General features: G+C 41.4%; 1 protein-coding gene across 2 annotated transcripts in view; it reads left to right on the top strand.

Annotated features, from left to right (window-relative positions):
* The window catches only part of LOC125464825 (parkin coregulated gene protein), a 288,676-nt gene that overhangs the window by 169,335 nt on the left and 98,045 nt on the right, over positions 1–21,296 (top strand). Inside the window, exon 3 of one of the 2 annotated variants that reach the window (XM_048557642.1) lies at positions 20,313–20,684. The exons of the other annotated variant lie outside the window; for it this stretch is intronic. Coding sequence (XP_048413599.1) covers positions 20,313–20,657 — 345 coding nt within the window. The 3' untranslated portion in view covers positions 20,658–20,684. Of the gene's footprint in view, positions 1–20,312; positions 20,685–21,296 lie in introns of those variants that run through there. 2 annotated transcript variants of the gene reach the window in all.

Below are 21,296 nucleotides of genomic sequence, written 5' to 3'. Positions count from 1 at the left end.
TACCCTTCCCTAAAGAGTTGTACCTTTCCATCAGAAAAAGTGAATCTGTGCAAATTCATACTTTTAAGGACCATGTTAGCCAATGGCTGTGCACCAGCAGGGGCTTCTAGTTACTGTGAGGAAGCATAAGGCAAGGCAACACTCAATATGCTGACAGAACCATCCTCCTTTCAGATTGTGGCATTCTAACTACTGGTAGAATGCCAATAAATGTAACTTATTGTCAGTGGCTACGTCCCCTGACTTGGCACAAACCCTGAAGGAAATGCACAACACGGCGTGTTCTCCAGTAAGAATCCAGTTTAAACTTTGTGACAGTGGAGTAGTATCAGGGAGAAACTTCAATGGAACAAATTCGACAATGGACCAACAGGTGCTAATTGTACATTTACTCAATTTCTTGACCACAGGAACCTACTTTCACAGTTTAATTATAACGATTTATTTGTGATTTATTAGCAAATTATAGATTTTATTTCTAACAATTTTATTTTCATTTTATAATTCATTTTTTAATCTAATTATATTATCTCATTGAATATCCTTTAAACTTTGACCATAAGCTGATGCTTGTTCAGTTTCTACTTCCCTTTAGTATTAAATACTGACTACCATCTAAGCAATTGTCATCTTCTCAGCTGTGAGAATCCAAACTACGCGTGGGGTTTGAGCTGCAGACTCAACTATTGTAATGGCTTAAACAGAACTCCTGCAGGAATATCACCAACAAAGCTGACACATAGTAGTTGTGGAACATTTTCAATTTTGATCATAACAAAATAAAATGAGCAGCAAAAAAGAAAGAAATATGTGCATTTATATAAAGTCTCTCTCAACTTCAGGATGATCAAATGTGCATTATTGCCAACAAAATACTTTCATAAAGCTCAGTTACTGTTGTAATGTAGGAAATTGCGTTCTTCTGTCCTTATGTCTTATGGTCTTATATAGCAATGAATTTGTGCTCAGCAAACATCCATACATAGCTATGAGTTTATGAGAAAATAATCGGCATTAGGTCTTGGTTAAAGGACAAATAATGGCCAGGACACTGAAGGGAACTACCCTGATCCTCTTTGAAAAAGTGCCCTTGGATATTTTATATCAGTCTGCGAGAGCAGATGGTATTTTAGTTTAACATCTCAACCCAACTTCTGACAATGCAGCACTTTTGAGGGACTGCACCAGATATGAGCCTTAGATTATGTGCTCAAATCCCTGGAGTGGAAATACGAACTACCAGCCTTTTGACTGCAAGGTGAGAGCGTGTCTGCTGAGCTACGACTGACACATAGACATTGATTCAGTCTATGTTGAAACAGCATTCTCGTGCAAGTGGAAAGTATTTAATTTTGAGATTTCACACTTAAATCAGAGGCACAGAAAAAAGTTTATGGGGAATACAACCCATCATGATATTAAAAAATACAAAGGGTAGCATTTTATTCATTGACATTTCATTGATGCTTGGATTTTTAGAACATACTTCACCTGGTAAAGGAGCGAGACTCCAAAAGCTTCTGATTTCAAATAAACCTGTTGGATTATGATTTCTGAAGAAGGGTCTAGGCCTGAAACATCAGCTTTCCTGTTCCTCTGATGCTGCTCGGCCTGCTGTGTTCATCCAGCTCTACACCTTGTTATCTCAGATTCTCCAGCATCTCCAGCTCCTACTATCTCTGAAACAATTTTAACCCAGTGTCATGTGACTTCTGACTTTGTCCAGCACCTCCACATCATCCCTCCCCTTAAAACTCTGATCTACCTCAACTGTTTGTTTCATTCCCATTCTCTCTGGGCATTATTCTTCTGCAGTTTGATTAAGCTGCTCCTGAGGGCAGGGTTCCTATCCTGTGCAAGATTCAGAGGCATTCATTTGATGTTTCTGACTTTTCCTATATCCTCCAAGGTTATTGTATTGGTTATTCTTTTAGCCTGAGCATTATGTACTCCAATGTAAATGGGTGAGTAGGAATCTCTTTGGTTCCCTGCCTTAGGGATAGCAATGAAATACGCAGTAACTCTTTAGTCTGAGAGTAACTCCATCTATTATTCCATTTAATGTGAGTCTTCTTTCTCTTCTTCTCTGCTTTAAGATGAAAGCTATTGGATGCATTAACAAGCAGTCAGGATTGGCAAGCAAGCAAGTAATGATGGGAAGGGAAAATGATTTGTTGCAATGTGACTTCCTGTGAGAAATCTGACAAATTTCGACACTTGCTATGTGTAATGCAAGTTGCTACCTGATTACCTCAACTTTGCCTAAAAAGTCCTAGAGTTGGTGAAAATGCTATTTCCTGAACCAACCTGACTCACCCTATTTATGAGATATCCGAATGACAGCAACCACCCAGAAAAGACCCTTTATTCTAAATCATCCATGCTGACCAGATATCCTAAATTAATCTACTCCCATTTGCCAGCATTTGGCCCATATCCATCTAAATCCTTCCTATTCATATATCCATCCAGATGCCTTTTAAATGTTGTAATTGTACCAGCCTCCACCACTTCCTCTGGCAGCTCATTCCATACATGCACCACCCTCTGCATGAAAAAGGTTGCCCTTCAGGTCCCTTTTAAATCTTTCACTGTTCATCTTAAACCTCTAGTTTTCGATTCCCCCACCCTGGGGAAGAGACTTTGCCTACTCACCCTTTCCCTGTCCCTCATGATTTCATAAACATCTATAACATCAATCCTCAGCCTCCATACTCCAGCGAAAATAATCCCAGCCTATTCAGCCTCTCTCTAAAGTTCAAGCTCTCCCACCTGGCAACATCCTTGTAAATCTTTTCTGAACTCTTCCAAGTTTCACAGCATCCTTCCTATAGCAGGGAGGGCAGAATTTCTCAAAGTAATCAAAAATTAGCTGAACTAATGTTCTGTACAGTTGCAACATGACCTCCCAACTTGTATACTCAGTGTTCTGACCAATAAAGACAAGCATTCCAAAGTTCTTCTTCATTATCCTATCTACCTGTGACTCCATTTTAAAGGAAATATGAACCTGCACTCCAAGGTCTCTTTGTTCAGCAACACTCCCCAGGACCTTACCATTAAGTATATAAAGCCTGTCCTGATCTGCCTTTCCAAAATGCAGCACCTCACATTTATCTAAATTAAAATCAATTTGCTACTCCTCGACCAGTTGGCCCATCTGATCAAGATTCCATTGTACTCTGAGATAATCTTCTTCACTGTCCACTAAACCTCCAATTTTGGTGTCATCTGCAAACTTACTAACCATTTCTCCTATATTCACATCCTAATCGTTTCTGTAAATGATGAAAAGCAGGGGACCCAGCATCGATCCTTGCAGCACATCCCTGGTCACAGCCTCCAGTCTGAAAAGCAACCCTTTACCACCACCCTCTGTCTTCTACCTTCGGGCCAGTTCTGTATCCAAATGGCTAGTTCTCCCTGTCCCATGTGATCTAACCTTGCTATCCAGTCTATCAAGATGAACCTTGTCAAACGCCTCACTGAAGTCCATATAGATCATGTCTGCTGCTCTGCCCTTCTCAATCCTCTTCGTTACTACTTCAAAAAACTCCATCAAGCTGGTGAGACACAATTTCCCACGTACAAAGCCATGTTAACTATCCCTAATTAGTTCTTGCCTTTCCAAATTCTTGTAAATTTTGCCCTTCAGGATTCCCTCCAAAAACTTCCCCACCACTAATGTCAGGCTCATTGACCTATAGTTCCTATAATCTTAAATACTGGCACCATGTTAGCCAACCAGACACTCTTCCGGTACTTCACCTCTGGTTATTGATGACACAAATATCTCAGCAAGGGGCCCAGCAATCACTTCCTAGCTTCCCACAGAATTCTAGGGTACACCTGATCAGGTCCCAGAGATTTATCCACATTTATGTGTTTTAAAATGTCCAGCACCTCCTCCTCTGTAATATGGAAATTTTTCAAGATGTTGATATTTATTTCTTTGCCTTCCATACTCTTCTCCACAGTAAACACTGATGCAAAATACCCACAAACAAGAACAAAGTTGCTGGAAACACTCAGTAGGTCTGGCAGCATCTGTGAAGGAAGAAACAGTTAACGTTTTGGGTCCGGTGACCCTTCCTTCAGTTCTTACTTGGATGCAAAATACTTGTGTGGTATCTCCCCCATCTCCCGCAGTTCCACAAACAGACAGCTTAAAGCTGGTGCAGGAATGCTATTTGTTCTGGTAAATAAAATCTTTCTGGACTGATTTAAATTTACAACAAAGTTCTGACGGTTGAACAGGCAATTAGTTTTCAATTCTTACTCATGGCGCTAACACTGTATTGTGGCTTATGCAGGACTGCCAAAGTGATACAAGTGTGTTTCTTTTTTGAGGAACACTACTTGCTCAGACAGCATATCACTGATAGGTAATTATAGTACACATGGGGAAGTGGGTCAGTGACACAATAGTGCAGTTCATAATTTCTCATTCTTAACTTCAGTGAGCTGAATTGTTCTGCATCTTCTTATTCACATTCTTCTGAGGCTCCAAGAAATAGAAGCCAGTTATTCATAGATGTTTGCGACAAATATTTTGATGTCCAACAACTTCCTTTGTCTATCAGAAAGGACAGAGGTGGCAGAGCAGTCTACTTCAATGGATGTGTTTTTACAGTTCTACCATGGGTCTTTGATCATTCTTTTGTAGCATAGATTTTCCAACCGGGACCCCTGGATCCTTAGTCTATCAGATTACTTTATTTGTTGATTTTCTGGCATACAGGTAGTACCTACAAGATAGGAATACAAATCTACTCCAAAACCATACAGGTAGTTCTCCTATAAATTGATAGTTGTGTTCTTGTGTGACCTTGCGCTATAGAACATTGCCATAGAAAATCGTGTTATAGAGAAATCACTGAAAATAGAACATAGAACATAGAACAATACAGCGCAGAACAGGCCCTTCGGCCCTCGATGTTGCACCAACCTGTGAACTAATCTAAGCCCCTCCCCCTACACTATCCCATCATTATCCATATGCTTATCCAAGGATAGATAATTAGCATAGATAATTGCTTTACCTGTAACAGCATCCACTATTCATCAATCGTGTTACAGCCAGCTCGCATTAACGAAACATGCATTTTTGCAGAACTACCTGTAATGTGTCTATTAGAATGAAAAATAAAATCTGCAACTGTTTTCTTTCAGATAGCTGACACATAGCTGTATTGTTCTATGTTCTACAAGCCATCTCCATGGGATGTGGGCACCGCTGGCAAGGCCATGGTTTATAGCCCATCTCTAATTGGCCCATGTGCGGCTTGCTGTGCTATTGTGGAAGGCAATTATGAGTCAGCTCCATCGCTGTGCAGCTGTAACCACATAGTCTGGGCTGGGTAACAATTGCAGGTTTCCTTCTCTAAAGGATATTAATAATATGCATTATAAGTTTGAAGGCGGAAGTGTATGAATATTTGCTGGGGGCTGCCAGAAACATACAAAAAAATGACTTTGTAAAAGCAAAAGAAGCATATCTATTTGTGCACTGTCTCAAAGGAAGGCCCTATGGTGGGTTTAGATCCTTTACTGACTGACCACCAACTTGTACTTTTGCTTAACACAATTGCTAGCATTGTTACCAATAGGTTAGAAGGTTATGGGCTTGAGTCTCACTCCATTTACAGCCAGTATTCCATGTTCCTGTACAGTGCAAAAGTAGTGTTACCTTCAGACCGGATTCTGAAACCAAGAGCCTTGTTCAGTTGAATATAGAGGTGCTGTAATGTTTGTATGCTGAATGACACATGAATTAAAACGGGCCAAATGGATATTATGATCCAATTATTTATTCAAGGAAAGTGTTTGTAGGCAACAAATGAGCCAACTCTCCTACAACCAGGCTGGGCAGCAAAACACCTCTGACCTGCTTACACAATAATACAAACATGGACTGCATTGTTTGCTGTGCTGTGTCATACCTTTATATTAGAAGGTTCTATTTTCGTAGCTGAAGTGCATTACAATCCCAAAGAGACCACAGGGCTCTGTCCTTGGGCCTCTACTGTTTGTAATTTTTATTAATGACTTGGATGAGGGGATTGAAGGATGGGTCAGCAAGTTTGCAGACGACACAAAGGTCGGAGGTGTCGTTGACAGTGTAGAGGGCTGTTGTAGGCTGCAGCGGGACATTGACAGGATGCAGAGATGGGCTGAGAGGTGGCAGATGGAGTTCAACCTGGATAAATGCGAGGTGATGCATTTTGGAAGGTCGAATTTGAAAGCTGAGTACAGGATTAAGGATAGGATTCTTGGCAGCGTGGAGGAACAGAGGGATCTTGGTGTGCAGATACATAGATCCCTTAAAATGGCCACCCAAGTGGACAGGGTTGTTCAGAAAGCATATGGTGTTTTGGCTTTCATTAACAGGGGGATTGAGTTTAAGAGTCGTGAGATCTTGTTGCAGCTCTATAAAACTTTGGTTAGACCGCACTTGGAATACTGCGTCCAGTTCTGGGCGCCCTATTATAGGAAAGATGTGGATGCTTTGGAGAGGGTTCAGAGGAGGTTTACCAGGATGCTGCCTGGACTGGAGGGCTTATCTTATGAAGAGAGGTTGACTGAGCTCGGTCTCTTTTCATTGGAGAAAAGGAGGAGGAGAGGGGACCTAATTGAGGTATACAAGATAATGAGAGGCATAGATAGAGTTGATAGCCAGAGACTATTTCCCAGGGCAGAAATGGCTAGCACGAGGGGTCATAGTTTTAAGCTGGTTGGTGGAAAGTATAGAGGGGATGTCAGAGGCAGGTTCTTTACGCAGAGAGTTGTGAGAGCATGGAATGCGTTGCCAGCAGCAGTTGTGGAAGCAAGGTCATTGGGGTCATTTAAGAGACTGCTGGACATGTATATGGTCACAGAAATTTGAGGGTGCATACATGAGGATCAATGGTCGGCACAACATTGTGGGCTGAAGGGCCTGTTCTGTGCTGTACTGTTCTATGTTCTATGTTCTAATAAGAACTTGGAAGCATAGAAAATAGCTGCAGGACTAGACCACTTGGCCCTTTTAAGCCTAATGCATCATTCAATATAATCATGGCTGATCATCCAATTTTGTTGCCACTCCCCCTACACTTTGATCCCTTTAGCCCTAAGAATGACATGCAACTACTTGGAAACATTTAATGTTTTGGCCTCAACCACTTTCTGCGGCTTACAGTTTCACAGGCTCAACACTCTTTGAGCGAAGAAATGACCCTTTATCTCAATCTTAAATGGCCTAAACCATATCGTTAAACTGTGATCCATTGTTCTGGATTCCCTGGTCACTGGAAACATCCTTCCTGCATCAACCCTGTTGAGTGCTGTTAGAATTTCATAGGTTTTTATAAGATTCCTCCTCATTTCTGTAAACCCCAAAAAATATAGTCTTAATTGAGTCAATCTCACTTCACATGTCAGTCCTGCCAGCCTAGAAATCAGCCCAGTAAGCAAAAACCAGACTTTACAAACAATCCCAGTGGAGAAATGTGGTGAATAACATTTCACATTATGAAACTTTCATTGTAACAATCAAACCAAAATCAACACAAATTAAACTTCAATGAAACAGGTGAATAGCAGCTGATAAAATAAACTGTAAATTGCATATTTATGAGCACATACAAAGACAGATCTTGAAAATGTAATCAGGACAATTCAGTATATCCATTCAGTATTAATTTCAGGCACCAAGCCTTTCAAAGTTCAGAACTTTTTCCAATAGAAATTCCAGCTTTCTTTTGTCAGGGATTTAGCCTGATTCACAGTCAATAGTACCACTTAACCAACTCAAGTTCCATAGTCACGGTCTTCTCCAAAATAGCACACATCTGCAGGGCCTCCTCAAGTTCGTTCATGTGGGTCCTGCTGTCCCTCCATCAAGATTATATTCAGCTTCTGCAATCAGGAATTTGATTATTCCCAGCACTCAGATCCAGCTTAATCCATTCTGCTTCATCCTGCCTGAACTGCACGACTGGAATCTCTGAGCTGAAGTAACATTGTGCCTCATTAACTGGTTTCAGCTTCTCCAGCAACTTGAAATTTACAATTTCTCTTTCATTTTTAGTTTTCCTATGAATTTGAAGATTCAATTTCCCTTTCAGTTGAGGTTTCCAGTTCCACTTAGGAGCTTTCCCAAAGAAATCCAAGATTCTACCCTAGATGCAAAAATGAATCCTGCCATAAGTCAGTATCCTTTAGGAGGGGCGAAGAGTGGATTGAGGCATACTTCAAAGTGTCAATCCTCAATACTGTAACTATTATTTACTTTCTCAGCAAATCAGGATGATTTAGGTGGTGTCCTCCTCCATAGTGACCACTAATCCTGGTCCAAAGTGCTCTGAAAGTGATAGAAGGAAAATTCTAAAGATTTAAACTAATGTCAACTTTCACATCATTGCACAAAGTCAAAATTTAACTCAGAGAGTGGGCTTCATTCTTAAAGTGAATACGTTGTCAGAAATTAAATGGCAATTTTATTATTTTGTGCCACAGACAAAAACTGAAATTGCTGGAAAAGCTTAGCAGATCTGGCAGCATCTGCGAAGGCACAGCAGAGTTAACATTTCGGGTCTGGTGACCCTCTCTCAGAACGAGTTCTGTGTATTATGATGGATCTTGCAGAACTTGAGTCACTGTCATCCACTCTTCACGAGCCATAATTTATTTCAATCATAGAACGATACAGCGTAGAAGAAGCCAGTTTGTCTATTGTACCCATGCCAGCTGAAGGGAAAGCACCATCCAATTAGTCCAGCTGAGGCCAGACAGTGGTTTACATGCTGAGCCTTATGAACTGCGTGTTCTTCAAAACAGCAAAATGATAGAGCAGCAAGGGACAATTCCTATCGCAGCTGCACACTCTGTGCAAAATGACCATCCATGTTCAACAGATACTTGGACTTTCATTTATCTCACGCTTGTGATGTTCTGAAACAAGGCCTTTCACAGGAGCACGATCAAACATATTTCTCATTTAACAAGAACAATATTAATGATTAAAGGATTATAACTATTCTGCTGCAAAAGAATGTTTCCAAGAGAATACTTCTAGCCTGTATTATTGCTGCCTCTCAACATCCCTTCCTGTAATGGAACTAAACAATGTTGGATCATTCAATACATCATTTTGTCTTTTTACCATAAGCATTAAACTGGGCATATAAATAGACAAGAGGGATATGATTTAAAGTTAATTTATAGTGCTGACCTTAACTTATTCATGATTGTCACGCAGAAGCCACTGATCAATTCACATGGGGAATATAAGTCATCATGCAACTTGCATTGAACTAACCCATTGAATATGCAGACAGTATTTCCTATTATTATCTTACAGTCACAATTTATGAAATTAAGAAGGGTAAGATTAATGTACTATGTTATAATATCCAGAATACCTTATTTTCCTCATTGACAAGAACATTTAGCTTCTCTGTAGCTTATAAACTCCACGCAGTTTTACATTGTGCAAGAGATTTTATAAACAATTAATATAAAATCAATACATATTATCAGCATCTATTTGGTAGGATTTTACAGTGTACAATTCAAGATCCATTTCCTGTGTGTTAGCTTCATGATTTATTTGGGAAGTATCGTGTTATAATACAGTACTTTGAAAATGTAAATCTGCAGGCTACACAAAAATAATAGGAAGTATTTACATCTTGTGACTTGGGAAAGCTATTCTGAAAGAAAAATCTATCACAGACATGTTGGAAATAGTTCTTGATAGCCCCATGTTGTAATCGCTAAGACCACAAAATGATTTCTGAGAATTGGTAAGTAAGCTAACTTAAAAATACATTTGGTTTTGCCACCTTTTGTCATGAAGGCACTGAATAGTTTGAAGCAGTTCAGAAAAAGCTGCAAGCCTAATTATAAAATCATATTCGATCCAACGCCAGAATGAAACATGGCTTCGAGACTTTGTTTTTTTCTTCCCAATTTGATCTCCTCTTATCTTCTTCCCCTTCCTAAGTTACTGATTCTGGCAGAGTTAAGATTCTATAAACGTTCACCCCCATCAACACCTCATTGGCTTTATGACTTTATGACTCCATCTATTCTTGGACTATTGGCATTAGTGGCAAGAACAACATTTATTACCCATTGCTAACGGCCCTTAAAAAGGAAAGTTCTCCTGGATGCCTCCTATGGAGGTAAGATGTCATATTTATGTTAATGGAGAATGTAGGAAATTGGCAGCCCAAGTACAAGTTGGGCTGAGGCGCAGGCAGATAGACTTTCAACTACTGAGTATTGACCCTCAACTAGAAAAATGGATGACTAGATCACAAAAAGTCATAAGGATGTTGTACGGAATTTAACTTTTTTTTTGAGATTACAGTTGGGGAGAAATAAGGAGTCAGATATCTAAGAGAGGGATCGGAATGCTTTCTCTTTGGCAAGCCAGCACATTTAAAACAATTTTGTAAGCTCAACCATCCATTTAATGAAGGGTGGCTGGGATGAGTTTTCAACAATGGCAGCATTATGGAAATCAAAAGCCAAGACATTGAAGCTGAAGATTTCCTCATCAAGACAAAGAAAAGATGAAGATAAGAAGTCCTGATCAGGAGAACAGTAAGGCAAAATATTCCAAACAGAATTTAACCTCGAAACCGGAGACTTCGCAGATCATTTTGAATGGCTTAAAGAAGTCAAAATTCAGCCATCCAAATTCAAGCTGCAATGTTTGGGAGGCACAATCCCCAAATTCAGGGGTCAGATCACCACAGTTCTCTTACACAAAGAAAACTAAATTAATGAAATTCTGTAAATCTTGCACAAACAGCAAATTTCTCTGTTCATCAGACAATAGCATTTACATTAAGGTTTCATAAAGAAAGTCAGTGAAGTGTCTCAAGATTACAATGGGGCAGACACTCTTTCAAAAGCACAGTTGATTAAGTTGCAAAGAAAGGCTTAGTTGTCTTCTCTGAGATCGAAGCGTATTCTTTGACTATAGCAAAAAGCCTACCTGCCGTAGGGAACAAAATCACAGATGTTGCAGAAATTCTCCCAGAAGACACAAAGTGTATTTAGGTCAGTGCACACTGTCAGAATGGGTGGCCTGTATATCTCCTGAGCAAACAGGTGCTAATACAATTTTATGAGCAATGGACACACATAAGTGATCGTCTACTGTTCAATGATAGACTTGAATCCCAAAAGCTTTGACTGAAGATGTTCTCCAAAAAGTCAACAGTAGTCATTTAGGCAAAATGATATGCAGAACAAAGGTACAATAAACAGTATGAGGACCAGAAACCTCAAAAGCATTTGAAGTTCTTATTTTGACTTGTATTGTTTATGTCATGAACACTTAAACACCAAAGACATTTGCTACCATCAACAAATATTTGTTTCAGGCATTATGTTTAAGGTCTACCGCAAAATGAAAGCATTAACGCAGACGAAGAGCTCAAATAACAACAGCAGCTAGGTAACACTATGTATTATTGCAAACATTCTCCTTTACATAAAGCTGCATGTTGCCAAGGTTACCCAATGTTCATGGTCAACAAAGAAAATTATCATTCATTAACAAAATTCTGTTAATTCTAGTCAGTCCAACTTTCCTTCGTCTCAGTGCATTCATTTACTGAATCATTAAATCAAGCAAGTTTTCTAATTGAACGCAAATACATTGTCATTGGCTCTTTGGTAATTGAAAGTTAAGATAATAACCATTCCCCACACTTATGTGTGTCCATTGCTCATAAAATTGTATTAGCACCTGTTTGCTCAGGAGATATACAGGCCACCCATTCTGACAGTGTGCACTGACCTAAATACACTCCATGGTGAGGGTAATTACTATGGTAACTTGTTGCTGGTCTGTTTCTGTTGTTGTGGAGAGGGGGACCTCTGAGACTAATGATTGTTCTGCACTCCATCATAAGTGTTGAGATCAAACCTTCCTGAACAGCAGCCTGAAGTGAAGGAGCAGTTTCTTTAGGCGTGTATATGTGCCTATGCTTACGACAATGTAACTGATCATTCACCTTTATGACATATGCTCAAGGTAACAACTGTTTTAAACAGGTTCCAATTTGCCATGTGAGCTGACTGTTGAGAATGCTGAATATTTGCACTCTGGCCAGCTGTCCAATGCTCAGTCTGGCACTGACTGGGCAGTTTTATCAAAGTGACATTTGAATTTCTGTAATTTCACTTTGATTTTGTTACCCTTGCTTGATGCTACTTCTGGCCTCGTGTTTTTTTTTGCTACTGAAAGAGCAGTGGGTGTGGTATGAAATTAATCTTTAAATGGGATTACTTTCCATGCCACCAGGATGTATACTTCTCCACTCCAGGATTGCTTTGTACCAGTCTGCGCTGGATTTGCGTGGTTTCTTTGTAATTCCTTTAGTAATTTTCATTGATGCTTCACCCATACTCTTTGACTGGGGACATTGTGGAGATGGCATGTGATGTTGAACTTCTCAGTCCTTTATGTAGGTAATCTAATCTAATCTTATGATTACTTCAGTTGAGAGTTGTGGTCCATTGTCACCTATCACAGGGTCTGAAATGACCCAAATGAGCTTTCAGGCATTCTCTCATCTCATTGGTAGTCATTCTTGATGACAACAATATAGACCATGCTGTTGTCTGGCCTTGGTATTCCTTCTGGCTCTTCTGCAAATATTTCCTCTTTTTTTAACAATATTCTAGACAACATGATCGTGGATACTGACCCACAATTCACGAATGAACATTTCAGACAATTTGCTGAAGAATGTGGATTTCAATATGAGACCAGTTAGCCACTCTACCTTCAAGCTGGTAGGGAAGTGGAGACAGGCTTAAAATCTACTCAGTTGCTTACAATGAAGAATAACCATGTTAAGTTGGTGTTACTGAATTAGAGGGCAAAACCATTAAGCCGTGATTTTCACCTATAGAATTGTGAATAGGGAGATAGCTAAAGGCTCAACTTCCTTCTTTACATATTAAATACTGAAAGAACTCTGGACGCTGTAAATCAGGAACAATAACAGAAGTTGCTGGAAAAATTCAGCAGATCTGGCAGCATCTGTGAAGGAAAAATCAGAGTTAATGTTTTGGGTCCGTGACTCTTCCCTAGAACTGGGGAAGGGTCATCAAACGCAAAACATTAACCCTGATTTTTTTCTCCTCAGATGCTACCAGACCTGCTGAGCTTTTCCAGCAACTTCTGTTTTTGTTCCTTCTTTTACAATTTAAGATCAGGCGCCACAGCACCTTAGAAGATTGTGGTCAAGTAAGGCAAAAGGAAAAATCTCAAAGCCCAGATGCTACAATTTTTGGCATTGAACAAAGACTCTTTTCATGTTAATACCTGGATGGAAAGTGTAGATAAGAGACCACTAGGCTAAAGGTACGACCATTGAGCAATTGCGATAACTACAATTGTATCTCATCCAGACATCTTGGAAGTCTTCAGAAGATACAGGAAAGCTGTAATATTTTTAGAAGCCAGAAGGAAAATTTCCAATAATTCAAAGAATGGAATATTATGATGAACTTTGCATCAACCATTTCAATGATTGGCGCTCAAATTTAAGCACTGAGTGTTGGCTAGAAATAGCAAGAACTAGAAATAGTGATAACCAGAATACATAGATTCATAATGATACCAAACAGGCTCTAATTGTGAGGCCTTTAGAAAGAGATGAAAGTGGTTTAATTGTAATTTATTAATTCTTGGAATTACACTGGGGAGGTGGGCAAAGATGTGGAGATATGTGCTAATATTGATGTTAATGACACTGAATGAATAATGAGGTATGTATAGGGCTGATTAGAAGCTCTGAAGGATAAAATGGATAAAGTATGTTGTGTATGATGAGGTTTTGGTTGTATATAGCTGTAAATAAAGAGTTTAATGAAAACTTTATACAGGCTGTGGCCAATTCGCTCACAGAGTGAGATGAATCTAGTTCAGCCATAATTCACATAGAATAAGAAGATAACAATCCTGTTGTCCTCCATCTATAAACGTAAACTCATACTTGAAATCAACCATTGCCTGCAGCATTCTAACTCTCACCAAGTCCTGTACATCGCTGCCCTTTTACTCACTATCTGATATGATTCCCATGCTCTGATTTTGAAATTCTCATCCTTATTTTCAAATTGCTTATGATTTGCACATCCCTATCTCCAACCTGACATTACCTTCTCAGTTCTAGCCTCGTGTATTATATTACCCATCACTATTGTCCAAATATTGAGGACTGTGCCTTTATCTATCTGGGTTCTGAACTCTTTCCACCCCTTTCTGGACACTCCTGAAACTTTCCTTCTTTCACTGAGCTTGTGGGTCACCTGTCCAAATGTTTCCCTTGGAATTGTTTCTTAATAACCCTCTTGTGAAGTGATTTTTTTACAACACTGGTGATGAAATAGAAATGACAATTGCGGTTATTGAAATGATTGTGCTTCTAAGGTGATCAGGGCAGTCAATACTTAGGGACTTTGTGACAATAAAAGCCATCACAGTGGAGCTTTATTACATGTTCACCAGTATTAATACAGGCTCACTTTCCACATCAGCTTATGTTCAGGAACACTGGCTGACCATTACATTCCTTAGCTGCTGCTGAGGTGATTAGCTACATTTGTCCTTTTAGTAATCATGGTAAACTGGAACCGGGGCTCCAATTTCTAATGAATGACAAAGTCACGTATCTATGTTCACAGGAGCAGTCTTATCAATTGTCTATTTTGTCCACACAGCTTGACACCGTGTTTTCTTTCACAGGCCCCTTACTTATTTTTAACCCGCATTGTTCATTTCTGTTAGGGTCCTGACAATACTCCCATGTTGCAGAGCTGTAAGATAAAGTGAAAAGAAAGATGTAAGAAGTATTGAGTAAGCAGAAAAAAAGAAAACATAAAACATTGGAGGGAGAAGATAAGTGAGGAAGAGAGTAAACAAAGGAAGAGAGCAAGAAATGTAAATGGAGGAGAAAACATGAGAAACAGAAGTTGAAGAGATTAAAAACAGTTTAAGAAAAATGAAAGGGGGAAGTGGGAGAAGGAGGGGATTTTTTGTTTTCTTGCAGTATTAGTGTTTCACTTTAATTCATCCTTGAGAGTGGCTAGCGAAGCCAGCACTTATAATCCTTCAGAGGAGGCTGGTGGCAATCTGATTTCTTGAACCACTTTAGTCCAGGTGATGTAGGGACAGCCACTGTGCTATAAGGGAGGGGGTTCCAGCATTTTGACCCAGACATAGTGAAGGAGCAGCGAAATGTTTTGAAGCCAGGATGATTTTTCCTTAAAGAGCAATGTTCCATATATCTGTTCCCCTTGTCCTTCTAGGAGATAGTGGTCACAGGTTAGGAAAGGAGGCTTTGGTGAGTTGCTGCTGTGCGCCTTGGTTTGGAGGTGTAGAGAGTGTGAATGTTTAATGTGGTGGATAGGTGCCAATTAAACGGGATGCTTTGTCCTGGATTGTGCTGAGGTTTTTGAGTGTTGGATCTACACTTATCCAGGAAAGTGGAAGGTATTCCTTCCCACTCCTGAGTTAGTCCTGTAGTTGGTGGACAGGGTTTGGTGAGATGACAAGTGAATTGCACTCCACAGAATTGCTGGTTTCAGTCCTTCCTTTGTATCCACAGTCTGTGAGTGGCTTGTCCAGTTCAATTACTGCTCAAAAGTACTTCCAAGGAAGTTGAAAGTGGAGGATTCAGCCATGGTAATACGATTGAAAGTCAAGGGGGAGATTGCTAGACCTTGTTTTTTGTTAGAGATGGAACAAACGTCACTTGGCATTAGTCAATCCAAGGTTGAATGTTGGTCCAGGGTCATGCTGCTTGTGAGCACAGGCTGCTTCAGGACCTCAGGTGTCACAAGTCAACATTGTGCAAACATCAGCAAAGGTCCCACTTCTAGGTCTCCCTGGAGGGAAGGCCAGGTGAAGATTGCAAGTGTCCTCAACTTAAAGCTTCTGGAGGACAAAATGTTTGGAACCATTGGATCATAGACTTTGCCAAAAAGTATTTAAATTGGCGTTGTCAGCAGTACTTCAGTGATTGGATCTTGTCAGTTCAAGGTGCCAAGGCTTTGTCAGATCTCTTGTCAAACAGCAGCAGAGCCAGGAATTTTGCATTGCCATCAAAGAATCTATTTGGATGATTGAATTTCTGTAGTTTGGCCAACATGCAATTTGGCTCAGACTGAAGAGGTGACTTTTAGTCTGGGATGTGTACAGAATACACAGCCTAACAAAGTTTATGTTATTGGGTTATTATGTTATTGTGATTGAATCCAGATTAAGCCTATTCTAAAATTGGTGATATGGAATTATTATAAGCTTGAAAAATACATACTTTAATAATAAACATTTAAAATAAATCAGAGGTAACAAAATTTCCTTTGATCTTTTGGCCCCAATTTTCCAGGAGCCAGGTTGTCATTTTGCACATGGAGAAGGGAGCTGCTCATTGGGACCTTGCGGAATCTCCATCATAGTGGACTTCAATGGAATTGCCTGGGAATTTTCTGTTGGGAAATTCCCCTACTACACCTCCCCCAAACTTCCAGATCTGACCGAACCCAACCAAACGCCACCATATCCCCACCCCACTATTACTATTACCTCTCCCTGCTACCCAACCAACCAAACCATCTGGACACAACCCAGTCTGACCCAACTTCTTCCATTCATACCAAACTTCTCTAAGCATTGCAGCACTTTCCATGTCACTGGTACCCTGCCTCCATCCCATTTGGCATCCTACCCACCTGGCACCTGACCCAGCTAGCCCCTCCTTACTAGGCTCCGTGCCCTCTGGTATCCCACCTCCGAAATACCGCCCCTTCCACAGTTGGTACTCCACCCACATGGCATCATGGCACCTTATATAGCTGGCATCCTAAACCCATACCCATTTGGAATCCTAACCCGGTCACTCAAATGCCTCTCCAGCTGGCACACTATGTACCTGGCAACATTGTACCCACCCACCTTCAAACTTACGCACTAGGCTCTTTACCCCCTACTCATGTGGAGTGCTACCCCTGGCATCATAGAACATAGAACATAGAACATTACAGCACAGTACAGGCCCTTCGGCCCTCAATGTTGTGCCGACCTGTCATACCGATCTGAAGCCCATCTAACCTACACTATTCCATGTACATCCATATGCTTGTCCAAAGACGACTTAAACGTACTTAAAGTTGGCGAATCTACTAATGTTGCAGGCAAAGCGTTCCATTGCCTTACTACTCTCTGAGTAAAGAAACTACCTCTGACATCTATCCTATATCTTTCACCCCTCAATTTATAGCTGTACCCCCTCGTGCTCACCGTCACCATCCTAGGAAAAAGGCTCTCCCTATCCACCCTATCTAACCCTCTGATTATTTTATATGTCTCAATTAAGTCACATCTCAACCTTCTTCTCTCTAACGAAAACAGCGTCAAGCCCCTCAGCCTTTCCTCGTTAGACCTTCCCTCCATACCAGGCAACATCCTAGTAAATCTCCTCTGCACCCTTTCCAAAGCTTCCATATCCTTCTTATAATGCAGTGACCAGAACTGTACGCAATACTCCAAGTGCGGCCGCACCAGAGTTTTGTACAGCTGCAGCATAACCTCATGGTTCCGGAGCTCGATCCCTCTGTTAATAAAAGCGAAAACACTGTATGCCTACTTAACAGCCCTGTCAACCTGGGTGGCAACTTTCAAGGATCTGTGTACATGGACACTGAGATCCCTCTGCTCATCTACGCTACCAAGAATCTTACCATTAGCCCAGTACTTTGCATTGTGGTTACTCCTACCAAAGTGCATCACCTCACACTTGTCTGCATTAAACTCCATTTGCCACCTCTCAGCCCAGCTCTGCAGCTTATCTATGTCTCTCTGTAACCTACAGCCTCCTTCATCACTATCCACAACTTCACCGACCTTAGTGTCATCTGCAAATTTACTAACCCATCCTTCTATGCCCTCATCCAGGTCATTTATAAAAATGACAAACAGCAGTGGACCCAACACCAACCCTTGTGGTACACCACTAGTAACTGGTCTTCAGGATGAACATTTCCCATCAACTACCACCCTCTGTCTTCTTTCAGCAAGCCAATTTCCAATCCAAACTGCTATATCTCCCACAATCCCATTCCTCCGCATTTTGTACAATAGCCTATTGTGGGGAACCTTATCAAACGCCTTGCTGAAATCCATATACACCACATCAACCGGTTTACTCTTATCTACCTGTTTGGTCACCTTCTCAAAGAACTCAATAAGGTTTGTGAGGCATGACCTTCCCTTCACAAAACCGCGCTGACTATCCCTAATCAAATTATTCTTTTCCAGATGATTATAAATCCTATCTCTTATAACCTTTTCCAACACTTTACCAACAACTGAGGTAAGGCTCACTGGTCTATAATTACCAGGGTTGTCTCTACTCCCCTTCTTGAACAGGGGAACCACATTTGCTATCCTCCAGTCATCTGGCACTATTCCTGTAGACAATGACGAGTTAAAGATCAATGTCAAAGGCTCGGCAATCTCCTCCCTGGCTTCCCACAGGATCCTAGGATAAATCCCATCCGGCCCAGGGGACTTATCTATTTTCACAGTCTGTAGGATTTCTAATGCCTCTTCCTTGTGAACCTCAATCCCACCTAGTCTAGTAGCCTGTATTCTCCTTGACAACATTGTCGTTTTCTAGAGTGAATACTGCAGAAAAATATTCATTTAGTGCTTCCCCTATCTCCTCTGACTCCACACAAAACTTCCCACTACTATCCTTGATTGGCCCTAATCTTACTCGCGTCATTCTTTTATTCCTTAAATACCTATAGAAAGCCTTAGGGTTTACCCTGATCCTATCCGCCAACAACTTCTCATGTCTCCTCCTGGCTCTTCTGAGCTCTCTCTTTAGGTCTTTCCTGGCTACCTTGTAACCCTCAAGCGCCCTAACTGAGCCTTCACATCTCATCCTAACAGTAGCATTTTTCTTCTTCTTGACCAGAGATTCCACCTCCTTAGTAAACCACGGCTCCCGCACTCTACAGTTTCCTCCCTGCCTGACAGGTACATACTTATCTAGGACACACAGGAGCGTCTCCTTGAATAAGCTCCACATTTCTAATGTGCCCATCCCCTGCAGTTTCCTTCCCCACCCTATGCTCCCTAAATCTTGTCTAATCTCATCGTAATTGCCTTTCCCCCAGCTATAACTCTTGCCCAGTGGTATATACCTACCCCTTTCCATCACTAAAGTAAACATAACAGAATTGTGATCGCTATCACCAAAGTGCTCACCTACTTCCAAATCTAACGCCTGACCGGGCTTATTACCCAGTACCAAATCTAATGTGGCTTTGCCTCTTGTTGGCCTGTCTACATACTGTGTCAGGAATCCCTCCTACACATACTGGACAAAAACTGACCCATATATAGTACTCGAACTATAGTACTCCCAGTCGATATTTGGAAAGTTGAAGTCCCCCATGACAACTACTCTGTCTCTCTCACTCCTATCGAGAATCATCTTTGCTATCCTTTCCTCCACATCTCTGGAACTATTCGGAGGCGTATAGAAAACTCCCAACAGGGTGACCTCTCCTTTCCTGTTTCTAACCTCAGCCCATACTACCTCAGTTGACGAGTCCCTAAACATCCTTTCTGCAACTGTAATACTGTCCTTGTCCAACAATGCCACACCTCCACCTCTTTTACCATCTTCTCTGTTCTTACTGAAACATCTAAATCCCGGAACCTGCAACAACCATTCCTGTGCCTGGTCTCTCCATGTCTCCGAAATGGCCACAACATCGAAGTCCCAGGTACTAACCCATGCTGCAAGTTCACCCACCTTATTCCGGACGCTCCTGGCATTGAAGTAGACACACTTCAAACCAACTTCTTGCTTGCCGCTACCATCTTGCGTCCCTGAAACTTTATTTCGGACCTCCCTACTCTCAGCCTTTTCTATACTTGAACTACAATTTTGGTTCCCATCCTATCCCTCCCCAGCTGACACTCTACCCACCTGACACTTTTCTTATCTGGTATTCTATCCCCATCATCAGTCATGTACTGTACCATCCTCCGCATTTTAACATCACACGTACATACTTAAAACACGCATCATCATCATTGGCGGTCCATCACCAACGAGAACGACTCTCTTCCACCCTCAGGGTGAACCTGTAGGTGGATGTGCAGACGGATGCAGCTTCCTCAGACACTGCTACACTTGGAACAAAAAGTGGCCTTGGGAAGGGGTGTGTTGGGGTGGCAGCGCGCTCCTTTTCACCTGCCTTCTGCTTTTTCCCAACAGCAAGTCTCCAGGTGCTCAACCCCTTCCTGGACTCTCCTCCTCCACTTTGGGCAGCCTTGGGCCAGTGAGTGTCAGGTGTGTGTGAGAACGCCGCACTTCGACAGGGGAGGCCTGGAGGGGATCCCAGCTCAGCCTTTCCTGTCCACCTGGGGCTTGCCTGCCGTTTCTGAGCTGGAAGGGGAGCACCGGCTTGGGATCCTCAGGTCGGCCATGCCCAGCCCATCGAAGCCGATCAACGCAAGGGTGGTGAGTGCCTCGATGCTGGAGGTGAGGGCCTGGTTGAGGATACTGGCGTTGTGTTTTCCTTCCCAGAAGATTTGCGGGATCCTGCATGGGCAGCATTAGTGGAACTGCTCCAATGCCAGCTGTCAAAGTGGCTGTCAGTACATTAATGTGTCAGACTGTGGTCACTGACTGCTGTGGAAAGGAGCGTAATTTACATTCCTCTGACAGTTCTGTGCTCCGAAAAGAATGGGCGTACAGCTCTATATTCCAAAGGAACTCCGTTTGGAATCTCCTCTCAGAAACACAGAGCTCCCCCTTCTTTCATTAAATGGGGAACATCTGTCTGTGTGAGATTCCCACTCCTCAGAAAATCCAGTGCAACAAATTTTCCACATCACCACAACCACTTTGAACTTGGGGTTCATTTCTCATGACTGCTTGCTCCGTTACGGCGATCTGATTTCAGTTTCTTTCCTTGTTGAACATGTAGAGTCAGATACGTTACAGAAAGAGAAGAAAGAAAGCCATTCGGCCCTGCAAGTGAATAGCAGCTCACTGTAGAACAATCCAATCCTTTCTCTGGCCAACGCTATCCCCAGGGCTCTGTTCTGCTTGATTTTTTTTAAAGAAGTTTGAAATAAAATATTTACATTCTCCTTCCTCAAGTGCAATTTTCACAATTATTGACTGAGTGGTGTTAAATGGTTATGAAATTCCTCACTTAACTGCAAATATATATGTAGATGTGTTTTGGAGAGA

This window comes from Stegostoma tigrinum, chromosome 24 (assembly GCF_030684315.1).
Source record: "Stegostoma tigrinum isolate sSteTig4 chromosome 24, sSteTig4.hap1, whole genome shotgun sequence".
NCBI lineage: Eukaryota > Metazoa > Chordata > Chondrichthyes > Orectolobiformes > Stegostomatidae > Stegostoma > Stegostoma tigrinum.
Note: the sequence above shows the minus strand (reverse complement) of the source record. Positions and strands in the feature narration are given on the sequence as shown.